The 23,281-nt window shown below is 44.7% G+C and overlaps 1 protein-coding gene across 4 annotated transcripts in view; it reads left to right on the forward strand.

Moving 5' to 3' along the window:
• The window catches only part of MB21D2 (Mab-21 domain containing 2), an 89,207-nt gene that overhangs the window by 13,835 nt on the left and 52,091 nt on the right, over positions 1-23,281 (forward strand). The window contains exons 3-6 of one of the 4 annotated variants that reach the window (XM_071752276.1): positions 15,642-15,756; positions 17,488-17,740; positions 18,035-18,244; positions 22,180-22,384. In XM_071752276.1, the coding sequence (XP_071608377.1) occupies positions 22,180-22,384 (205 nt within the window). In that variant the 5' untranslated portion in view covers positions 15,642-15,756; positions 17,488-17,740; positions 18,035-18,244. Of the gene's footprint in view, positions 1-15,641; positions 15,757-17,487; positions 17,741-18,034; positions 18,245-19,708; positions 22,385-23,281 lie in introns of those variants that run through there. The other 3 variants (XM_071752279.1, XM_071752275.1, XM_071752278.1) reach the window with 3 other exon arrangements.

Genomic DNA, 23,281 nt, shown 5'->3' on the forward strand with positions numbered 1-23,281 from the left:
TTGAAATTTGTCTGGACCTGTTTCTCTTGACAGATGAATAAAATTTCTTCTGAATGCAAAGTTACAGAAGTTACAACTGTGAATAAAAGATATCCATGAGCCCAGTATTTCACCTTATTGATGAATCAGTCAGAAAGAGACTCAGGAGCCTTCTTGATGGCTGAAGGACTGAAATATCTATGTTTCTATACTAAATTCATGTTTCACTGTAGTCTGTTTCTCAGCCTAAGCATTTTTGCCCACCCAAGATGTACTGATATTTACCTTTAATCCATTACTCTTTGGCTGTGCACCGGAGCAGCACCTCTTGAAATTTAGGTGATTTAAGTAGTTATCAGAGTATGAACTTCCTTTGATTTGGCTTCACAGAATGATTCAGGGTTGCCCAGAGGGAGATGCTCTGCTTTTGTGTTATCAGCACTTCCACCTGCAGTGAAGTGAGAATGTTTTTTCCACTTTCACTTTGCAACTTGCCATCTGGCAGACTGCCTTTCAAAATCTCAATCCCTGAAGTCATACACTACATCATCACCAGCACAATGGCAAAGATCCAGAGTGGGAGAGAATCCTATGAAACTGCCTGGTCACATGGCTGCATGAAATGGCTGCTACATTGCTCAAGACTATTTGTTAGAGCCCGACTTTCATGTGCAAGCAACTTGAATCTCATCCACGTTCTGCCCGCAGTGCTTTGCCAGGAGCCCTACACATCCCCTTCTCTGTTACTTCATCCTAGGCTCAGACTCATGAGAACCCACACATGGCCTAGTGAAATCCAGAAACTGATTAACTTTGAGGTTTTCAATGGGTGTTAGGTCAGCTCCAAAGTGTACTGGGGTGCTTTCTAAATAATGTGTTTTAATTTGCCAGGTGAGCTGTCCAAGTGTTTCTACTTAACTTTAGCCTTCTAAACCCTCTGGCTGAAGTGCAAGAGCCTTCTGAGAGATTTAGGTGACCAATATTGGTGACACTGCAGCCGTATTTCCAATATGTCAAAATGTACATTTTGTCTGGAGCAGAAAAGTGTTGAGCTGAATTTGCTCGCAATATGAACAGAGTTTTGCTATGAAGTTTGCTGTCTGCAGTACAAGGAAAGGTTATGTTTTATTTATGAGTGATAGACCTGAGAATAAATACAGTAATGCCCATGATCCCAACACTTACTTCAGCTCTACAGTAAAAGTGAAGCATTTCGTGACAGCTAGAAAAATAGCAAGGCAAATACTGGCCTTTTGAGACTCTGGAAAACTTCCTAAGTGTTTCATACAGTGCATGTGTGTGTTTTCACTGGCTGTAGCCAAAGCTTGGCACTGTTTCTGTAGCTTTCAGTACTTTCTTATTTACTTATTTGTAAGTCTCTTTTTCTTCAACACCAATGAGAATGTGATGCTGGGCAAATGTGAGTGCAGGACTCTCCATCTGTCATGCTGGACAATACTGTCTTGTTTCTATGTTTCTTCTCTCTTTTCTTTTTGGTACAGCACCTGACGCAATAGGGCTTGAATTCATAACCAGATCTTGTGTGTTGGCACAAAATATTTCTGACATCATGAGCACTACTTAAGAACAAATAGACTTTAAAAACTGCATGTTGCTCTTGCACTAGGCTTCTGTGTACAGGTGAACTCTGTCTTTTGAGACTCATCATGGGACCAGGTTTCCCACTCTGAGGATATGGCAAAGGCAACAATTTAGGGAATTCTCATGCCCTAAATCTCACTCCATCTCCCCACTTGATTTTATCTGTGCAACTGTTTCTGAGGCCCATGCTAAGAACCAGAATAGGGAACTGACCTTGTTTTATGAAGAAGAAAAAGTCTGAAGAATAAAAACCTACATTCACAGATGAACCACTGAGCGTAATCTCAGATCCTTGTACAACCAAGAAAGTTCATTGCAGACAGTGAATATGAAGTAGTACTGGGTTAAGTGTGGTAATCAATACTGCTGCTGAATACTTCATATGCTAAAACACAGATGCTTTCAAGTCTTGTCTTCCTTCCAGTTTTTCTTTCACCCCATTAAAATAATAAAACCTCCTACCCACTTATTAAGAGCCAGAGCCTCTGCTCTTAGAGGAGATGCTGGTTAGGAGAGAGTGGGAGCACTGAAATATTGTTCATTACCTGAAATGGCAGAGGGGCAAATCTGGGTCAACAGGGACTGGTCAGGTCATGCCAGGGCAGGGGTGGTGCAAGGCTGTTTCAGTGCTACACTTCCCTGCTCTGCTTCACACACACTGAGCTACTTCCTTTTTCTTTCATCTCATGCAGAGGAGAGAGTGCAAGGAGACAGGTGCTCTGATTCCTATGATGAGCTGAAGCTGATGACTCCTAGTTTGCTCATCTGTGCAGCAGAGAAATCAGTCAGTTGAGGTAACATGCTGACGAGCATTTTGCCCCAAAGTTGCTCCAGCTAGAGTGTTGAGAATGGCTTTTGTTCTGCCACAATGGAAAATAGAATTCTCATGTATATTTTAAACACCATGGTGAGACCAAGGACTGATCTTCCTTGCTAAATCCAGAGAAATTCTATTGAATGAGCGAAAATTGCATCTCAAATCTCCCAGAGTGGTAACAGGATCAGGGCTTCCAAGCTCTCTGTTAATCCTATAGAGTTAATTGCCATTAGCAAATTAATTTTCATTTGCTTCTGTCTAAATGAGCCATGAGAATTCAACCATCATTACAAACAAGTGTACTAACACAGGCAGCGTTGTCCTTTCCTGTCTGTTGCTTAGTTCCTGTCCTGAGCTGATTTGGACACAAGTGACATTAGTCTCTTCCAGAGTGATTGCAGCCAGGGGAAGTGGATGTGGCAGAAAAACAAAATTACAGGAGGACCTGACCCAGCAGGGAAGTAGGGAGACACTGCCATGAATCAGTCCAGGAGAGGACTGTGCACATCTGCAAATCTAATGGCAGAAAGGATGTGATTTTATGGAGTCACATGTAATACAAGATCATGATCCAAATACAAGTCCATGATCCAAAGTGGACTAAAAATTTCATCAGATTGTTGATGGGAGGATGTGTCCCCTTGCCTCATGGTATTACCTGATGTACAGCTACAGAACATCTGTTGGCTCCTGGATATGAATAAAATTGGCAGGTCCTCTTGAGTTGTCATTGTCTGCCTTATTGTTACAGCTGCAGTTTCATCCCATCATTAATTTTGATGATTTAGTAGGTACAAATTCTAGCATCTGCAAGGATTTGCTCACACAAAATTTATTTTGAATTTGAAGGCTTTTTTTACCCTCTGCTTTCACTAAAAAGTGCATTGTTGCTGGCTATGTTCCTTGATGGGGTGGGAGAGAGATAAACAAATCTGAAATTTCTTTACTTTAGCAGACTCACTCAGATCCACAGGAGGAAACCATCTCTGCAGTGGAATGTCCCAACACAATACAGGCTGGTTAGAAAAGGCAAGTTGATGTAGTTAAAGAAACCTGTCAGCAAGAAAATTAGGTTTAACTTACCCTTGATATCTTCATTGTAAAGGACTATATGAGGAGAAGAGGTGACAACTATCCTGATTTTACAATAAATCATGCTGGTGTTAATGAAGATGCACAGACAACTGACTGGCTGACCAACCTTGTGACTTTGATGCACACTCATCAGTGTCAACTCCCCAACATGCTGTGAGGCACAGTTTCTATTACAGCTTTCCTGCTGGAAATTAAGTAAATATACTCAAAGAAGAGTAACATGAAAAATCACAGCCCATTAGCAATAACTGAGCAGAACTGAGAAAGGAAGAACATGATAGTTGAAGGGGTCAGGAATTAAATTACCTGTGGAGAGCATAGATAGATAGGGATACACAGATCAGACAGTATGATGGTCACCATTCACTGCATATTACAGCCAAAATGTTGGTCAGCCAGCCAGCTATCCATCTCCATAAAACCTCTGCATTATGGATCTGCAGATGGATCTCTGCTTGCCTGTTACATACAATGCAGTGGGTGTCAATGACTCAATAATTTTTGCTTGATATATATCTGAGCTGGCCTGCTGAAGGCATGATTTATTGTAGTTTTATCCATAACATTTTGTGCACTGTTCCTGTGACTCTGTTTTACTCTTCAATAAGCAGCTGCTAGAATCTTTCTTCTGCACACATAAACTCCTGATTTTCTTCTCTAGCAGCATGTTGTTTACATGCTCTGATTGGAATAATCAAAGGAACTTGAGAAGTGGCCCATTCATTCAGTTTGATTACCTGCAGAAAGGTAGGCTCTTTCTTTAAACCTTGGAGCAACATTATACAGGCTTGCTCATGTCCCTTTTTCCCACAAAATGAAGAACTCAGTTTTGCTCAGCTCAAGATGCCATTTTCAGTCAGATTGTAGCTGTCTGTACACCAGTGGAACATGCAAACCTCTGCACTGAGTGGCTGGCCTGGGTCAGGGTTAAAATCTTGGCCATTAGCTTGGAGATAGAAGCTAGGACTGGCAGATTAGATTATGAGCTATTTCTCATGCAGCAGCTCCTCACCTCCAGTATGTATTAGCCTGTGCCAGAGAGTTTTGTAATCTTATGTATCCATTTATTCATGTTTATTTTCTGTCATCTTGTCTGTGTGCAGGACACAGCGCAATGGATCTGCTTCTCAGGGCTTTCTCCTTCTCTGACTAAATACTTGGCAGTACCTCCTCCATAGGAACTTCCAACCCTCATCATCTGTGACATAAAACCCCACCTGGCTTTCCCAGCTGTAGAGCAAAGCACACAGGGTGGAAAGGGCACACACAGGTATTGTTGGGCACCTTTTTCTTCCCCACAATCCTGGCCTGAATACCAACTAAAGCAACAGAGAACCAGGCTATGAGAGGAACAAAATCACATTGGAGAGGAGGCACGTACAACCAGAAGCAGACAGGGCACATGGACAAGGTATCAGGCTTAATGTCTTGCATCAATAGGATAGGAAATTTCCTTCTTATTTTGCAGCTTCTCTCCTGATCCTACTGTGAGCATTGCCTGCTGCCTTGCTGTGTTTCACTAGGGAGTGAAGATGTTCCTTCCTCTCCAAACCACATTATGTGACTTGAGCTGCTACTGAAGGAGAACAGTAGGGGCCAACCCACCACAGACCCACATGGGATCTGTGCCAGGCAGGGGAAGGCTTCCCTGTGCTGGTGCCCTGTGTCATCTGCTGAGGACTTTATCTAGCCAGGGATTCTTTATGTTCTAGTGCCAGGAAGCAGTGTGGGAAAACACAATTAAAAGGAATACTTCTCTGAGATAAGTTGTGGAAACCAAACTGCAAGGACAACACTGTAATCTTTTTGGTGTTACTGTAACGTATTACCCATAAGAAATAACAAATACCAACTTCAAATTAACAGCAGTACCCACACTGAAACGTAAGTGGAGTGAATGAGGATAGATGGGAGATAAAACATGCTGCTCTCTACATATCATTCTGAAAATTAAAGTGAGAGGATAGAAGATATATATCACAAAAATAATCTATTATGCTCAGAGTACTTGAGCAGAACTTTCACCCTTTTGAACTCTCATTAAAATGTTGCCATTTTTGTTTCAAAGGATTAATATGTTGGCTCTAAAGAGAGAAGAAAATTTGATTCATGGTGTGCTTGGGATTAGATATTGTTAATTGAAAATAGCTCTAGGCAATTACACAGTGGATTTCAGCTCAAAATGTTGATTTTTTTTTTTTTTTAATGAAATTCTTTCATGTAAAGGGGCTACTGAAAGACTTGTGTGCAACAAAAATCTCACCACAAAGTACTTTAGGAGCTCTTGTATGCTGGCACTGTGTACTAAAGCAAACCTAAGGCAAACATCACCATTGGGCAGAAGGCCTTTGAAAATGTGTGGACTCACTGTCACATAGGAACAAAATACCTGTCTGTAAAAATAGCAGAAAATGATTTATGATGGTTTGGCTACAGCTGGGTGGATGTTAGTACTGCTAGCAAAAACAAGCCCCCTGGAAACTCTGGAAAAAATGCTCTGGTGCAGTCTGATGTCTGTCATTCTGAACATCAGAAAGTATTCATTGTGAAATGAGGACTTAGTAGCAGTGTGCAAACTCCTAAAAAAAAGAACACAGAGAAGAAATTACTAGTTGTGGTTGTTGGCCACAGTGGAGTTTGTGATATTCTGAACCTTCCAGTTGAGCAAAGGCCTTGAGCAAGGCATCACAAAGGGGTCAGGGATGCACAACCTTCTGCTGGTGGTCTTGGGCGAGGCCAATCATCTGATAAGGGAGTGGCACCCAGCACTGCCCAGAGGGATATAAAGGGCTGCGAGGAGCGCCAGCGACCCAGAGCATGGCAAACAGGAGCAGGCAAACAGGAACGTGGCACTGCAGCTAGCGAGGGAGTTCACACAGGCAGGGCAAGCAGGAGGGGCACAGCCACCTCCCAGCTCTCTTGAAGGAGCAATGGTCTCCAAAAAAGCAAAACCTGGTGCTGTTAAGATGCAGGGTGTGTCCACACAGACGGAACCCCTGAAGAGGGACAGCAAGGGGGACGTAGCTGTTCAGGCCTCTGGCTGTGTAGAGTGTCTGAGCCTCATGTTAGCACCAGAGGACAGTGTGAGTGGGGTCTGTGTGCGAGCAGGTGAATGACTTGCTATGCCTGGTGGCAGAGCTCAAGGAGGAGGTAGAGAGACTAAGAAGTATTAGGGACAGTGAATGGGAAATTGACTGGTGAAGTCACACCCTTTCTAACCCAAAAGAAGTCCAGAAGGAGACAGTGAAGCCCTGCCCCTCCTGCCATCAGGCAGTTGGAGCAAACCAGGTGGATGGGAGGGAACGGAAACAGGTCCCTCATCGAAGAGGCAAAAGAATCCCCTCCCAACCCCCCCCATCTCCCCAGGTGCCCTTAGAGAACAGATATGAGGCCCTGGACTCAGAGAATCAGGCAGAGGACAGACAAGAGGAAGATCTGTCTGGAAGGTCTCCTGTTCACCCCCTGTCTACTAGACGGGTTATAACTACAGCTACAAAGAAAAAAAGAAGGGTGGTTGTAGTTGGTGACTCCCTTCTGAGGGAAACTGAGGGCCCTGTATATTGACCGGACCCATCCCACAGGGAGGTCTGCTGCCTTCCTGGGGCCCGGGTGAGGGATATTAGTAGGAGACTCCCCCAGCTAATTCGGCCCTCTGATTATTACCCACTGTTGGTAGTCCAGGCTGGCAGTGATGACATTAATGGAAGAAGTACTAAGACAATTAAAAAGGATTTCAAGGCACTGGGTCGTTTAGTTGATGGGTCAGGAGCACAGGTGGTGTTCGCCTCAATTCCTGCAGTAGCAGAGATGAATGAGGAGAGGAGTAGGAAAACCTATCATATCAATAGGTGGCTAAAGGATTGGTGCCACCGGCGGAACTTTGGGTTTTTTGACCATGGGCCAAATTTTATCAAACCTAGTCTCTTCAAACCAGATCATCTATCTAGCAAGGGCAAAAGGACTCTAGCCTATAAGTTGGCGGGGCTGATAAGGAGTGCTTTAAACTAGGTTTGAAGGGGGATGGAGTTGAAACCGGGCCCTCCAGAAAGGAGCCCAGGGGTGGACAGCCCAAGTTAAGAGCCAAATCAGCAGCCCAGCTGAAGTGCCTGTACACCAATGCACGCAGCATGGGCAACAAACAGGAGGAGCTGGAAGCCATCGTGCAGCAGGAAAGCTATGATGTAGTCGCTATCACGGAAACGTGGTGGGATGACTCCCATGACTGGAGTGCTGCCATGGGTGGCTACAGGCTCTTCAGAAGGGACAGGCAGGGTAGGAGAGCTGGAGGGGTAGCTCTATATGTTAGAGTGTCTCTTTACTCTGTAGAAGTTGAAGTCAGTAATGATAAGGTTGAGTGCCTGTGGATCAGAATCAGGGGGAAGGCCAACAAGGCTGATATCCTGGTGGGAGTCTGTTACAGACCACTCAATCAGGATGATGAGGGTGATGAATTATTCTTCAAGCAGCTGGTGGATGTTTCAAAATCATCAGCCCTTGTTCTTGTGAGTGACTTTAACCTACCAGACATCTGCTGGGAAGTCCATACAGCAGAGAGGAGGCAGTCTAAGAAATTCATAGGTGTATAGAGGATAATTTCCTGCTCCATCTGGTAAATGAGCCTACCAGGGATAGAGCCCCGCTAGACCTCCTGTTCACAAACAGAGAGGGGCTGGTGGGAGATGTGGTCGTCGGTGGATGTCTGGGACACAGTGATCACGAAATAATAGTTTTCAATACTCAGGGATGCAAAGAGGGCCGTCAATAAAACCTCTGCGTTGGACTTCTGAAGGGCAGATTTTGGCCTATTCAGAAGACTGATTCAGAGTGTACCCTGGGAAACAGCCCTTGAAAACAAAGGGGTCCAGGAGGGATGGACGTACTTCAAGAAGCAAGTTTTGAAAGCACAGGAGTAGGCAGTCCCAGTGTGCTGAAAGGCGAGCCGGTGGGGAAGACGACTGGTCTGGCTGAACAGGGAGACTTTGAAAGAAATTAGGATACAGAAGAGAGCCTACTGATTATGAAAAAAAGGGCTAACTACTCAAGAAGAATTTAGGAATATAGTTAGGTTGTGTAGAAAGAAAATTAGAGAGATAAAAGCACAACTTGAACTGCATCTCACCACCTCTGTGAAGGATAACAAAAAGTCCTTCTACAAATACATCAGTAGCAAAAGGAGGGGCAGGGAAGGCCTCCATTCTCTACTGGACATGGGCAGGAATATAGTTATCAAAGATGAAGAAAAGGCCGAGGTATTTAACACCTTCTTTGCCTCAGTTTTCAACAGTAGGACAGGTTGTCCTGAGGACAGCTGGCTTCTGGAGTTTGTAGAAAGAAACAAGAATCTGAACAGCTGCCCTGTAATCTAGAAGGAAACAGTCAGTGACCTACTGAGCTGCTTGGATCCCCACAAATCTATGGGACAAGATGGGATCCACCCAAGGGTGATGAGGGAGCTGGCGGAAGAGCTCACCAAGCCTCTTTCTATCATTTACCAACAGTCCTGGCTCACCCAGGACATCCCAGATGATTGGAAGTTGGTGAATGTTACGCCAGTCCACAGACAGGGCCAGAAGGAGGACCCGGAAAACTACAGGCCTGTCAGCCTGACCTCAGTGCCTGGCAAGGTTATGGAGCAGCTCATCCTGGGGGCAATCACACAGCACCTACAGGATGGACAAGGGATTAGACCAAGCCAGCACAGGTTTAGGAAGGGCAGGTCCTGTCTGACCAACCTGATCTCCTTTTATGATCAGGTGACCCACCTTGTGGATGAGGGGAAGGCTGTGGATGTGGTCTACCTGGACTTCAGCAAGGCTTTTGACACCCTCTCCCACAGCATCCTCCTGAAAAAGCTGTCAGCCCACAGCTTGGACAGGGGCACTCTGTGCTGGGTTAGGAACTGGCTGGAGGGCCAGAGAGTGGTGCTGAACGGTGGTGCATCCAGTTGGCGGCTGTGGTGTCCCCCAGGGATCAGTGTTGGGCCCAGTTCTGTTTAATATCTTTATAGATGATTTAGATGAGGGGATTGAGTCCATCATCAGCAAATTGCAGATGACACTAAGCTGGGGGGGAGTGTCGATCAGCTGGAAGGCAGAAGGGCTCTGCAGAGGGACCTGGACAGACTGGAGAGTTGGGCTGATTCCAATGGGATGAGGTTCAACACAGCCAAGTGCCGGGTCCTGCACTTTGGCCACAACAACCCCATGCAGTGCTACAGGCTGGGGACAGAGTGGTTGGAGAGCAGCCAGGCAGAAAGGGACCTGGGAGTCTGGATTGACAGGAAGCTGAACATGAGCCAGCAGTGTGCCCAGGTGGCCAAGAAGGCCAATGGCATCCTGGCCTGTATCAGGAACAGCGTAGCCAGCAGGTCCAGGGAAGGGATTCTTCCCCTGTACTCAGTGCTGGTGAGGCCACACCTCGAGTCCTGTGTCCAGTTCTGGGCCCCTCAGTTCAGGAAGGAGATTGAGGTCCTGGAGCGGGTCCAAAGGAGGGCAACTAGGCAGATGAAGGGACTACAGAACAAGTCCCATGAGGTGAGGCTGAGGGAACTGGGGCTGTTCAGCCTGGAGAAGAGGAGGCTCAGGGGAGATCTCATCACTCTCTACAACTACCTGAAAGGAGGGTGTAGCCAGGTGGGGGTCGGTCTCTTTTCCTAGGCAACTATCAGCAAGACAAGAGGGCACGGTCTCAAGTTGTGCTAGGGGAGGTTTAGGTTGGATATTAGAAAGAATTTCTTTACGGAGAGGGTGATCAGACATTGGAATGGGCTGCCCAGGGAAGTAGTGGATTCTCCGTCCCTGGAGATATTTAAAAAGAGACTGGATGTGGCACTCAGTGCCATGGTCTGGTAACTGCAGCAGTAGTGGATCAAGGCTTGGACTTGATGATCTCAGAGGTCCCTCCAACCCAGCCGATTCTATGATTCTATGATTCTTAAGTCCACCATGGTCAACAGCTGTAGAAAGGTTTCCCAAATGACTTCCACTCAGGAAGAGCAAAAGAGCTCAAAGATAGGCAGATGGTAAAGGGACTTGATGAATTAGGGTTAGCAGCATTCAACTGACCTGCACAGCAAATAAAATGTCAGCCTGGCAAGTGGGGAAACAGGCACACACAAGTATGGTATGGTGGCTTGCCTAAGGTCACAGAACAACTTAGTCTGCAGTAATATAAAAAAGCCTTTAGTCATGTCCTTTCCCCTACACTCCCAGCATCAAAAGAAGAACCATTCATGACTTGTGATAATTTTTGAAAACATCAAGCAAAATCCACTAAAATTAATAAAAGCAGAAACAGCTAATTCAGAGAGTACTCTGTTCTTTGGTCTCTGTAGTGAGAGAGAGAGAATATCATCTACAGTGATATTCTGTAGTGGTTCTGTGAAGATTTGCAGTTTACTTGCTTGAACAGTAGTGGCATTGATGTGTTGGAATGAAGATTTAGCTTTCTAAGCCATTTGTTTCTGAACTTACTGTGACCTACTTTAAGTTTGCTGCTAAGTGGCTGGGAATTAGAATGGTTGGGACAGTGATGTAATCAAAGTCATACTTTGGTACATGGCGGCAAAATAGGTCATGGGTATCAATGCTAGGCCAGGAAATTCTGCAGTGTGTCACCAGATTAAATAAATCACTCTGGAATAAGGATGAAGAGGGCACTATGCACTGAGAGGAAGGATGTATTTGAAGTGGAGAAAGCAGGAAGATGTTTTTCATGTGGCTAATTCATGCAATAATTCCAGCAGGAAGTCTTGTTACTGATGAGTGTATCCAACACCTCCAAAATCCCCCTGGGAAGCAGAGGGGATGAACATCTTTGATAAGTCATTTTCTGCAGGCTTCCACAGCTCTTTCAGCCCCTACTGACCTCCAGGTACTGTCAGCTGGATTCTGCCATCTACAGCTCCTGGAAACAGGAACAGCTTAGTTTCATACTGTCTCTGGGAGGCAGATAATGAGATAAGGAAAGACACAGATACAAGAATCTGTGATGAGCACCAAATCCAAAGTGCTGTATTCCATACCCAGCTTTGCTTCTGCTTCTCTGAGGAAGAACTAGCTACAAAGCAGCATGTAAAACTCAGTGATATTAAAACACTTGGCTCTGAAGAGACCTGGGAATGAGAAATGCCACACAGCATAATCTATTATTGTTTTCATTTTAGTGTGGATAGTTCTCTGTCATCCTCAAAGAGTGGTGGATGAGAAAGGAGGAGTGGAAGAGGCTGAAAGAAAAGATATTAGGGTGGGCAAAGAGCATTCTCTGGAGTGGGTTTATGATAGGGCTATGGTCATATCTCTCATAATAGAAACCCAAGGAAGCCACTGGAAAAGCTCTTATTGTCAGCAAGGTCAGGGTTTCTCAGGGGACTGACCCTCAGCTTCATGTAGTCCAACATAAAGGTCACGGCTGCACAAGAGGAGCTCCAACGAAGTATAGCACAGGAGTGATTTTTGCCTTTAAGCTCTTTGTTATGTCATCATGGCTCTTAGAACCCCTTCTCCTCTGATATGTGTGACTTCTTCCCAAGGCTCTATAGTGAGGTTCCTGCAGATGTCATTCGTACCTCTCCTGAGGCAGCAAAAATGGAGACAGGGGAAAAGAAATATTTGGGTTGCTCAGTGCAACATTCTAGAAACATTGCCTCTACTTCTTGGACAAGATATAGGTAGGCATGGAGCCGAGTTAGACCTTGGATGGCTTTCTAAGCACATGATGGGAAAAACACCAGTAGTCTTTCAATTAACACTCTGCAGCTCTCCAGGCATGCCACAGTCCTCAGAGCTCTAAGTTCATTGCAACACTGAGCCTCCATGTGTTAATAGAGTAGGACCTGCTGCTGGGTGCAATGCCTCCACAAAACATGTTCCCTGCCAGCACAAAGTGAGCAAGTGGCAAAATCACTGAAGCTGTTTGGCTCTAGCAGAAGGGGGAATTTCATGTCCATTCTGAAAATTACAAACAGGGAGCCTAATCCTTGGCCCTCACTGTCCCCCCCAGTTTAAGTAAATTTCCTACAGAAATGAAAGGAAATTTTATCTGAATAAACCTCCATAATTTACTGTCTTTACTTTGCTTAAGTACCAAGGAGAATTTAAACTGATCATTTATATTTTTTGGTGGAAAAATCCCATGAACTGTAATAGAGGAGACCCTGAAAGGCTTTTATCTTAATTACTGCAGAAAATTACAGAGAATTAGATCCTTTCTAATGGTTTCCTGAATCATCCTTTGGGATTTGATAGCAGGAATATAATTCGCAATTGAATTGTATAGACTAGTGGAAAAACAATGCCTGTAGAAAAGTGTTCATTATCTATTAATGTCTGTAGGGTTTCCCTATATGAGGTTTCTAAAAGCCTTTTATTTACAAATCCTTCCAGGGGGTTCTATTATGCTGCACACCTCTGTTTATAATGCACACTCATTAGAGTAAGAAAAGCAAAAATAGACAGCAGAGACCAATGATCTGGTTTCTGGGAAAAAGGACAGCATGAAATCACAGGAGATCACCCTCATAACCCCATGAGAATGCATCACATAGCCAAGAAAGGGAGAAAAAAAGCTGAGGTTTTGATCCTGCATAGAGTTCCTGCTGGCAGACCCTTGTTCCCGTCTGAACTCTGCAGCTTGAGGGAGATGCAAAGAGCTTTACTTAGGATTACAGCTTCACAGACTAACACTGTAAATTGATAATGGAGTTTGATCATATCCTGGAAGCTTGCCTATAAGAAACCATGACTGAATGTGTACTGCAGCGATAACTGATCTATTCCTTTGTTTACTTCCTTTGGCTGAGCAGTCTGGTCTTCAAAGTGCAACTACAGCCCTCCTGGGGAGACTGTTGCCCACAAAGCCTCCTTCTTTTACCCCTAGTACTCACCACATTAACAGAATAAGACTCCCTAAACCCTGCTTTGTACCCCCACTCCTACCTCACAGACATCAATACTGTCACATATAAGGAGAACTGGGTACTAGTTGTGCAGTCATTTGCTACAGATTCAGTCTCACTGTTAACATCAACGTTACCTCTAACGATAGCCAGTGGAATAGACCTAGGGCTGCCCAAGTCCTTATGTAAATCCCTATATTCCTTGCTGCCTCTGGGGAGCCTTCTCTATAGCTGTCACTTTTCCTGCTTGTTGAGGGTGCTCATGGCACACATGCCTCCAGATCACATCCTATTTTTACATTCAGGTTCTATCCTTGCTCAAACCAGGACAGTCTCCTTAATGACACTGGTGCTTCAGGGGATAGGGCTTCTGATGAGGAGATGGTTTGCAGTGTCATTTCTTCAGCAAAAAAGTGACAGTGACAGGAGTGCTGTGCCAAGAACTGAGCCCTGGTCCAAAGCTATCTCCAGGGACATCTGCCTTGCTAAAGCTTCTGAAGAATTCTTGCATCAGAACATGGTGGGGTGCTGTCATGTATTTGGTGTATTTAGAGCTGATGCTAAGTTTCTCTTCCAAACTCTCTGGTCAGTGGACTTTAATTAATGGCTCTGCAATATCTGCCTTGGGACTTTTCTACTTTGGATAGACCTTTCTGTTCCTTTTTCTGCTTGTGCTAACTACTTTTGCTCTGCTATAGAATCTTGAAGGAAAAGACTTTGCTGACTGTAGCTGTATGCTTTTCAATAGATCTGTTATTCTACCACCTGATGGGGGACATGCTGAACAGTGCTTGACAATAGCAGTCTCTGCCAGCATTCCCCTGAGTTTCACTGGTAGAGCTATGACTGCCAGATGTAAGTTTTTGCAGAGCTGAAGAAGTCATAGCAAATGTCTGGGCATCTATCCTCATTCATTTCTTGCAAGGAAAATGGAAGAAAGATGACAGCAGCAACACTGGGATTTGCTTGTGTTTGTGAAAGACCCGAGGAGGAAAGTGGAAACACAGTGACTTTATGTGACTTTCTTCCCAGGTGACAACATGCCAAGCTTTCAGAACAGGCGTCACAGAGGGATTACAGCACCAAGGGATATTGTGGCCTTTTTAATAAGAATAATTAAATTATGAAAATGTGCAAATGTCTTTCTGTGGCAGGTATCCCAACATTGCATACCTATGCATTGAAAATCCACATGACAGAAGATGTTTTATAATCTTAGACTAAAGGATGTTTTCCATTTCCCAAGGACCAATTTATTTATATTTGAGGTATTCGTATGCCAGCTACTAGCTCAAAACACTTGACAGTGAATTCAGGTATTCCATCAAGCAGAGATCATACCCAATACTAGAAGTAGGAAATAGATTATTTTATTTATTAGATTAATAAGTTGAACAAAACCTAGATAAACATATTCATGCTTGTCACAATTCTAGACAAGTTCTGGCTCACTAATATCTTTCTTCTTTGAAAAGCACAATTCTCTTGATTTTCCATAACCCCTCCCCCTACACCTCCCATTTTTTCATTATTTTTCATTTGCAATTGTCTGTCCTGTTCAGGACACATACTTGTACTCCTTATTATAGATACTAAAATGTTTTATCTGACACATCTGCCACTGGCCACAGACATTACAGGAGATTTTTTTCATTATAGATTGATGCTGCCTTTTGTTTATCCATTTCAGGTCTTCTCTTCCTCAGATGTGAACCTATCTACCAGCCAGAGCTGTGCTGAATGATGCCTTTCAGCAACACAAACAAGCAAGCTTTTAAAAACCTGTCTGCAGTGGCTAGGGAATGTCCCTTTTGCCATCAGATGCAGGAAGGTTTTCAGTGAAGTGGGGCAGTTATATACAGTACAGAGTTCAGGCTTGCTGGATTTCATTGTATGCTAATGTATTTTTATAGAAAGACACTCAGGAAGCTCTTAGACCTTAATGCTAATTCAAGGGAAATTGATATAGAAGTCAGTGGTTTGACAATTGCAGAATGGGATATCCTAGCAGGAAGCACAGTGTGGGGGAAGACATGGAAAGGGACTGTTGCCTTTCAACACACGACCAAGGGACTGTGTTTTCTCTTTGTGTGGATGCTGCTACAGGGAACTGTAGCATTTTCTGCAACACTCCTTTTTCCTGCTGGTTCATGACAATTTATAAGAAGTGTGTTTCTACAGGGACATAGGAAAAAGCCTGGGGGTTGGAGCCTTTCTTGTTTTCAAACTTGGAAAAATATCCATCTTTTACAGCTACAACGGCTACCCATGGGTCTGGAGAACCAAGTCATCTGTGAACTCAGTGTGGGATTTTAAATAACAGCTGATGCTGGGATAGTTACAATATGAGGCTCCAAAGAAGTAGCAGGTATGCCTAAATCACAAGGACAGTTGCTATTTAATAGAGTCTGCCCAAAAAGTGCAGTTTTAAATCTTCTGCAGGCCTGCAGAATGTGATGTGGGAGTTAAACTGCTGCTAGTAGCCCCCTGGTCAGTAGAAGGTTGCTGCAGGAGAAAGTATGTACTTGGTTCTTCTTGACCCAGATCTATCCATCACTGCAGGCACAGACCCACTGGTAACTTTTCTAAGCTCCTGGATAGGAAGAGAGTTGCAGAGTGAGGTCTCTGAGTAAACAGCAAAATGAAACAGAGGTGCTAATGGCCATTTCTTCATTGTGATTATATCTGGTTTACAATAGGGCCCTGATTCTCATTTATGGCTTTTGATATTACTGTATACATGTAATTAGCTACAAATGAAAAAATGCAGTGAGTGTAGTGAAGCCAGACATGATGCATGTAGATGTGTAAAGGAGCATGTCTTGCTGTTTGTATTCTTCAGTCTGCACCAGCAGAATTTATTTCTTGCATATGGACCCAAACCCAAACATCAAAGCTGTATCCATGTAGGGGAGTCTTGCACATAGGGATTTCATGTTCTGGACATACCCCTCTATCACAGCATTATCTCCAATGCAGCACTACAGTGCTCAACACTGTTCAGATCTGAATCCAAATTTGACTACCTGAGATAATCCCAATTTAAAAATAAAACTAGTAACACAAAATTGACATAAGCCTGGAAATGGGTAGCAGCAATATTTCAAAGCATTGATTGCAGAGGCCCTGAGGCAACCCACTTGCAAGTTCATCAGTTCAACTTCAGATGTTGTAATTACACTTAACACCAATGAGATAAACAGATATAAACAGAGATAAACAGTGTATTTTTAAAAAAAAGGTGTACAGAGGCAAGAATAGTAAATGATCTGTCTGGAGTCTTTCAATAGCTAGTGACAGAAATTGGTTGAGAATCAGGAGTCTGCTTCTTAGGACCTAACTTCAAAAGCCATGGTGGATATACAAACCTGATATATTTCTGTCTTGGGATATCCACTAAGCATCTGCTATTCTTTTAGAAAATGTTATAAACATCCTGAGTATGGGTACTTTGAGGCTAGCTACGACAGATGCAATGCCATTGTTTCTAAAGATTTTAATGAGCACAGCTCCACTGCCATGTGGACAGCCTGATGCTGTGTTCTGCTGACAGCATGTGGGAGATCACAACTCTTCACAGGTGGAGGCATTTTTATTTTTTTTTAAATCTGGTGGAAAAGTTTAAATCTGTCAAGGAGGCAGCACACTCCTTTTGATTCCTTTGCTGACTGCTAGTGATCTGTGATAATCCTTTGCCTATGGAAATTGTGCCTGTAAATCACCCAGATTTTTATTTACAGATACCAACTTAGACAAAGTCTGTGGTGGCTGGAGGGTAACAAGGGCAGAAGGAGCTTCTCATGGTCTCTGGGAAACACCCAGGTCACCCGGGTGTTTGGAGAGGGACAGAGTTGAATATAATCCATCCTGTTTTGGCTGGCAAATTTCTCAGCTGGTATCACACATGTCCCCATGTGGAGACAGCTCCAGGTGGTGAAATTAATGAGGCCCATGGGCCACAATGGGATTGGCTTGCTTCTATAAATAGGGAATACAGGGGGGAGCCCTGGCTGCAGAGTAGAATTCTAATTCCCTGCTGGCCTCGGATTGTTCTGGTAGGTATGTGTGATTTTATGTTCTCTATCTTGCCCCTTTAAAGCAGGCAGCTTGAATTGTGGAGCCAGGGGGAGACCATGAGTCCAAACTTCATCTGAAAGACTCTCAATCCGGATGCAGAGAAGTATAGGGAGACCTTGGTGTCCTCATGGCATGCTGTGATATTCCAGTCCTGTCTGGCAGTCCCAAAATGCCTTACTCCAGAACCAGACTATGGACTGCTAGTGGATTAAAAACCTGAAGAGCATTGAAGCTGCTGAAGTACATAAGGAGATCACCAGGGTGGCCAAATGGAAGTGAGTTCCTGATGAATGTGAAATTATGTTCGATGCTACTCTGGGTTCTTTCCTCCTGGAACTGTCATAGATCTGGGAATTAAGGCCACATAGGGAAAGTGTATAAGGAGGTCAAAAGGGAAAGGCAGGAAACCTCTGCTAGGGTTCAGCTATTAGTGGGAAGAGTAGAGTGGGGTGCAGAGCCAGTGAAAGAGAGAGAGAGATATGGCACTGCAGGATTCTTGGTCTGCCATTGAGCAACTCCCTCCCTGTGCATGGCTCACTTCCCCACTCTGTGTCACTCTTTTTGCACAGGCAGCCTGTTTTATAGGCCAGGACCAGGTTTCTGGAACAGAAGGAACAACGGACCCTTGAACATTTTAAAAGGTACTGCAATAATAGGGAGCAGAAATTGCAGCCACCAGACTGGAAAAATAGAGTACTTCCCATCAGTAATTTTCCTGGTGAAGCCCCTTGCCACATGAAGCTTTAAGTTACAGCTGCTTCAGTGCTAAGTACAGAAAGGTAAGATGTTTCTTGAGTCTACTTTTAGCCTCAGAGTATCTGGGTACAATTTTTATGAAATGATGGATGAATCCAGCTCCTTCTGCATCATACTCTAATTATCAGCTGCATTAAAATATCATAAGATGATGTATCTGAAGCTCCATCTTATTTCTGAATATTTTTCCAGTTAATTCCCCTTCCCAATTTGCATTACCTAAATGAGATGCTCTGAGTGTCATACCCTGGGTTGCCTGGTCTTTTTCCCTTGGTATCCCCTGCCAATTGATCTTCATAGCTTCTGCAGAACTGTTTGGCTAGTCTTAGGATGATAGTATTAATACTTGCTATCCAGCATTTTTTTGAGACAGCCTATTCAAGTGTGAAAAGCATTTTGAGATCTCAGGTCATACTACAGAAGTGAGAACACATTTCTTCTCTTTCGCTTCATTTCTCTATGTCTTGCCTTATTTCTAAATGTTGGAAGTGATGCTGAGCAGGCAAAAAGATATATGTTCTGCAGGACAAAAACAAGGGGAAGTCTTTTGCAGGAGAAAGGGAGACACTTTGAAGGGAAGAGATAACACATGGGAGAAAGGAAGAATGCATGTGAGAGGGAGGGTACAGATTTCAGTACAGATGAGAAGCAGTTTTGTAGTCAGGTTTCTCAATCCCTATCACAAATGAGGAGAAGATCCTCCCTGGTAAGGCTTGAGCCCATTGTGACAGAGGCCACAGGTTGCTCCTGGGCTCCAAATAATGCCCACAGGAAGAAGCTTTGAGAATGCTGCTATGTTTCCACAAAGCTTTCCATTTCAGAAAGAAAAGATCTGGTAGAAAAATTCCTGGCCAACTGTACTTGCAATCTCAGTCTCATTTATTTGCACAAGTAATTCCCAGTGCTTGATTTATGTAAGACTTGAATTAACTGTGTATTTATTCAGAGATCTCAAGTTACACCAATGTGATGGGGTAAAATTGCAAGCTGATGCAGTTTCAAGGGTATTAACAAGCATATGACAGTGCAGCACATCCTGCCACTGAGGGACCCAAGGCCATTTAAAGTTTTTCAGAGGAGGTGGTAAAAAGGCTCTTTCTTTTGCATGTCCAGGTGCTTTTCATGCAGGAGAGTTTCTCTTAGTGCTGAGGTAGGGCAGAGAGGTATAGCACCTTTCCGAGACTCTTGAAGAAAATGAAAACTGCTTGATTGATACTGCTCTTCATGAATACTGTTGGTTTGAGCTCAGACACAAAGCAAAACACATTGTTCCGTTCTGAGTGATTTCTGCATAAGCATGGTAACAGAAAAAAACTAAACTCCAGATGAGCAAGAAACATGGAGCAGTTAACACCCTGATATAATGGAAACTTTCTGCAAATATGAAAGTGACTATAACTTCAAGAAGAGGTGCCATTAAAAAAGGCAATCAAACTGAAATCTCCATTGGTTCTGGCTTTAGCTGTTTCTGAAGCCCTTCATGTTTCCAATAGGATTTTAGTGAATTCAGACAAAGCTAGCTATGAATCTGCTACTGAATGGGATTTAAGCATTTGAAATGAAGAGAGGGGAAAAATTATAGAGCAAGTCTGTGGCTGATGTGGGTAGAGAGTAAGTGCAACCATTTGAAGACCCACTGAAAGACTGAATCTGAAACAAATTGCTTGTGAAGAAAGTTCTGGGAGTCCCAGAATTGAAATATAATGCAGTGAATAATGTATGGTTAGGAAAGAAAGCTACCCAGTTCATGAAGCCGCGGGAGAGCACTGGCTTGAAAAAGATGAGGCAAGAAGGTTGGGAATTAAAAGTGTAGCTGGTATCAAAAGGTTCAGCTACTTTGGCAAGTGGTGCCAGTGACATGTATGTCATAGCTGCTAGTGGCTTGCACCATGCCAAAGTGAAACAAGGATAGACAAACAGCAAGAAATGGTTATGTCAGGAACACAGATATTCAGAGATAGACAAGGCAAAATGGAAGGCCATGAAGCAGTTGGGGGTTCAGAATCTGCTGTGACTTCCGTGGGAGAGGTCAGATCACAAGAGGGAGCTCTCTGCCTGGATGAGATTGTCACCCCAGACAACCACACACTGCGGAGAAACGGCAAGAGGGCGCCCAAACCCTTAGAGGGGCAGGAGGTCCCGAGTGCTCAGGAAGGCAATGACCACAGCAGGCACGGAAGGGCATGATGGGCTGAGCCGGGTCAGTGGAAGTAATCCTGCAGGGCAAGCCACCAGCACTGGACACTGCTAACTGATCATCTGTAAGTCGGATCCTGAGGTATATTAATGCTATTGGTTAATTGGTTTTATTTGTAGGCTTTGCTGTGGAGGAATGGTCAAAGTCAAACATTGTGCTGGTCAGAGGTTCATGTGGCTGCAGCTGATCACTAAGGCTCAGACAGCATGTGTGTCAGAGTTGGCTGAGAGCAGTATGTCAACAGGGCCTGTGTAGAGGGCATGTGCTTGCACACACACACACACACACACACACACACACTCTCCTACCTTTACCTTTGGAACACCATTTCTGAGATAATGAGCATATCAGTGCTCTCAGAAGCTGTGTAAGTAGATACAGGACAAAGCAGAGGCATTACCCTGTCTTCATTGAATAGGCTGTAGTTTCTGTTACAGGGTCCAAACCTACCCTTGATTTTAATTTTTATTTCAGATAAGATCCCACTGCAAGGGGCTGAACTCCCATTTCTGATCAAGACTAGAGGTCCAGAGGAGCCAAGTTACCTCACTGATCATACGTCTAAATACATCAGTATCTGTGTTTACTATGCATCAGGGAAACCAGCCTATAACCTCTTCACAATGAGCTTAATTTCACCTTCCTGATTTTTTTCTCTGAATGTCTCATGCCTAATTTTGGTAGATGCATTTTAGAGTAGCCTGGGACTGAAAGCTTTGTTTCCTGCCAAGAATCTTGAGAGGATAATACATATCCAAGCAGCTTGAATCAGTGCCTTAGCATCTGAAATGCCATGTAGAAGGCTAACACAATATATTTATATGCTCCCTGGGCAGGAAGACAGTTCTTCCAGTGGTTGCATGAAAGTAAATAAAGCATCGTGATAGCTATGTGCAATGATGGGACAAGACACAGAAGATCAGGCTAAAGGGAGAAAACCACTTCAGGTTGAAAAGTTAGAAAGGCATTAAAAATACAGAAGAAAAGCATGTAGTCTTGACGATGGGGGAATCGATGGAGATCAGAGATTTGGTCTCCTTGCCACAGGCTGCTTGACCTCAGGCAAATCTGAAATCCCATTTTCCCTCCTACTCTTTGTCTATGCAGCTCCCAGGAGCTTCTAGGCAGGGCTGGTCTCAAGTGCAGCACTGAGGACACTTTCTCTTGGTCATTGCTTCTACGACTTACAATTACTTCATATACATATGGATATATAACAACGTTCAGGATGCCTTATTGAGCAAGAAAGGAATAAACGCAGAACGCCTCAGGAACGTGTGGGAGGAGCAGAGTTCCCAGCCAGTTATTAATCCACTTTCAGGACAAGGCTTTTGCTGAAGTTTAAAATTAAATATAAAGGAAAAAAAAATAATAATTATCTCGGGCCAAGGGTCTCTCTCCAGCGCAAGCACCCTCTCGCCGTGACGCCTGCAGAGGAGCGAACCCCCCCGCGGCCCCCACTCAGCTCCGGCCCGGCCCCCCAGGGCGGCGGCGGGCGGCTCCGCGGAGCCGCGGGCGGGGGCTCAGCAGCCGCGGCCGCTTGTTGATTGCGGCGGCCGGCGCCGCTCCGCGCCTCCCGGGGCCCGCTCCGCGCCGCGCAGGCAGCCCCGCGCCTGGGCTTGCCGATGCGCTGCGGCGCCGCTGGCGTTCTCCCATTGCACACCACTCCTTTTTCTTTTTCTTTTTTTATTTTTTTTTTTGTTCCCCCCCGCCCTCTCCCTTTCTTTCCTTTTTTTTTTTTTTTTTTCCTTTTGCATGAAGATGGCGGCGCCTCTCACCAGCAAGGCAGGGACCGCCGGTACCAACAGCAAACCTCCCTTCCCGGAGCTGGATTTCCGATCGGGAGCCAGGGTGGAGGAACTGAATAAACTCATCCAAGAATTCACCAAACACGATCAGAGGGAGTACGACGACCAGCGAGCTCTGGAGATCCACACGGCGAAGGACTTCATCTTCTCCATGCTGGGTAGGGCAGGGACCGTGCGGGGCGGGGGCAGCGGCGATGCCGGCCGGGAACCCTGGGGCAGAGCTCCCCGGCGGTGCGGCACCGGTGGAGCCCTTCCCCGCGCTGGACTGGGCGTCCTCGGCCGCAGGGCATGTCTCATCCCCAGGAAAGTATTTTTCCCTGGCCTTTAGCAGCGAGGTATTCATAAGCACAGAGGAAAGGCTGTGTCTTGGAGCCGGCCGGTGCCAGATAAACACGCCGAGCCGGCAGGGCTACAGGCCAGGCGAGCCCGACCTTTTATTCTTCCCGCCCCCCCAAAATACAAGACTATAGGAAACACAGATATTTTCTTCTGAACCGCTTGTTATGGTTGTTGCTTGTAAAGGAGCATCATCTGAGCTGTGTTTCTTGCTTAGGTTGCAAAACTTGCTGCGAGTGGAGCAAGTCAGATTGTGGTAGGGGAGTCCTCATCTGCGTGAAACTTTGAATCACGGGCAGGGATCCTTAAACCAGGGTGAAACATGTCTTGGCCCTTGCAGAAATCACCTGGGGTCTGGCATGACTAAGGCTTCTTAAGCTTACCAATGGAATGACTAGCAGTTCTGATTCTCTGGGTAGTCAGTTCCTGATAAATATTTACCTTGTTGTGATGGAGAAATCACTCACACAAATGAGAGCCTTCAGGATATGAAAGGAGGCTCTTTAGCCCACAGGATGGACCTTGAAATCAGTCACCCAGGTTTGAATCAATATTTCAAGCACTTCTGCAGGTAGTATAAGGACATGGTTAAACAGCAGGTGTGGCCAGTGAATGGTTCTGTGTATCACAGAAGTGCACATACACCCTGGAGGCATATTTGGCACCAAGTAGACCAGGTGTATGGTCTACATGTACACTGTGAACTACCTTTATCACCT

Source organism: Heliangelus exortis, chromosome 9 (assembly GCF_036169615.1).
Source record: "Heliangelus exortis chromosome 9, bHelExo1.hap1, whole genome shotgun sequence".
Classification (NCBI taxonomy): domain Eukaryota; kingdom Metazoa; phylum Chordata; class Aves; order Apodiformes; family Trochilidae; genus Heliangelus; species Heliangelus exortis.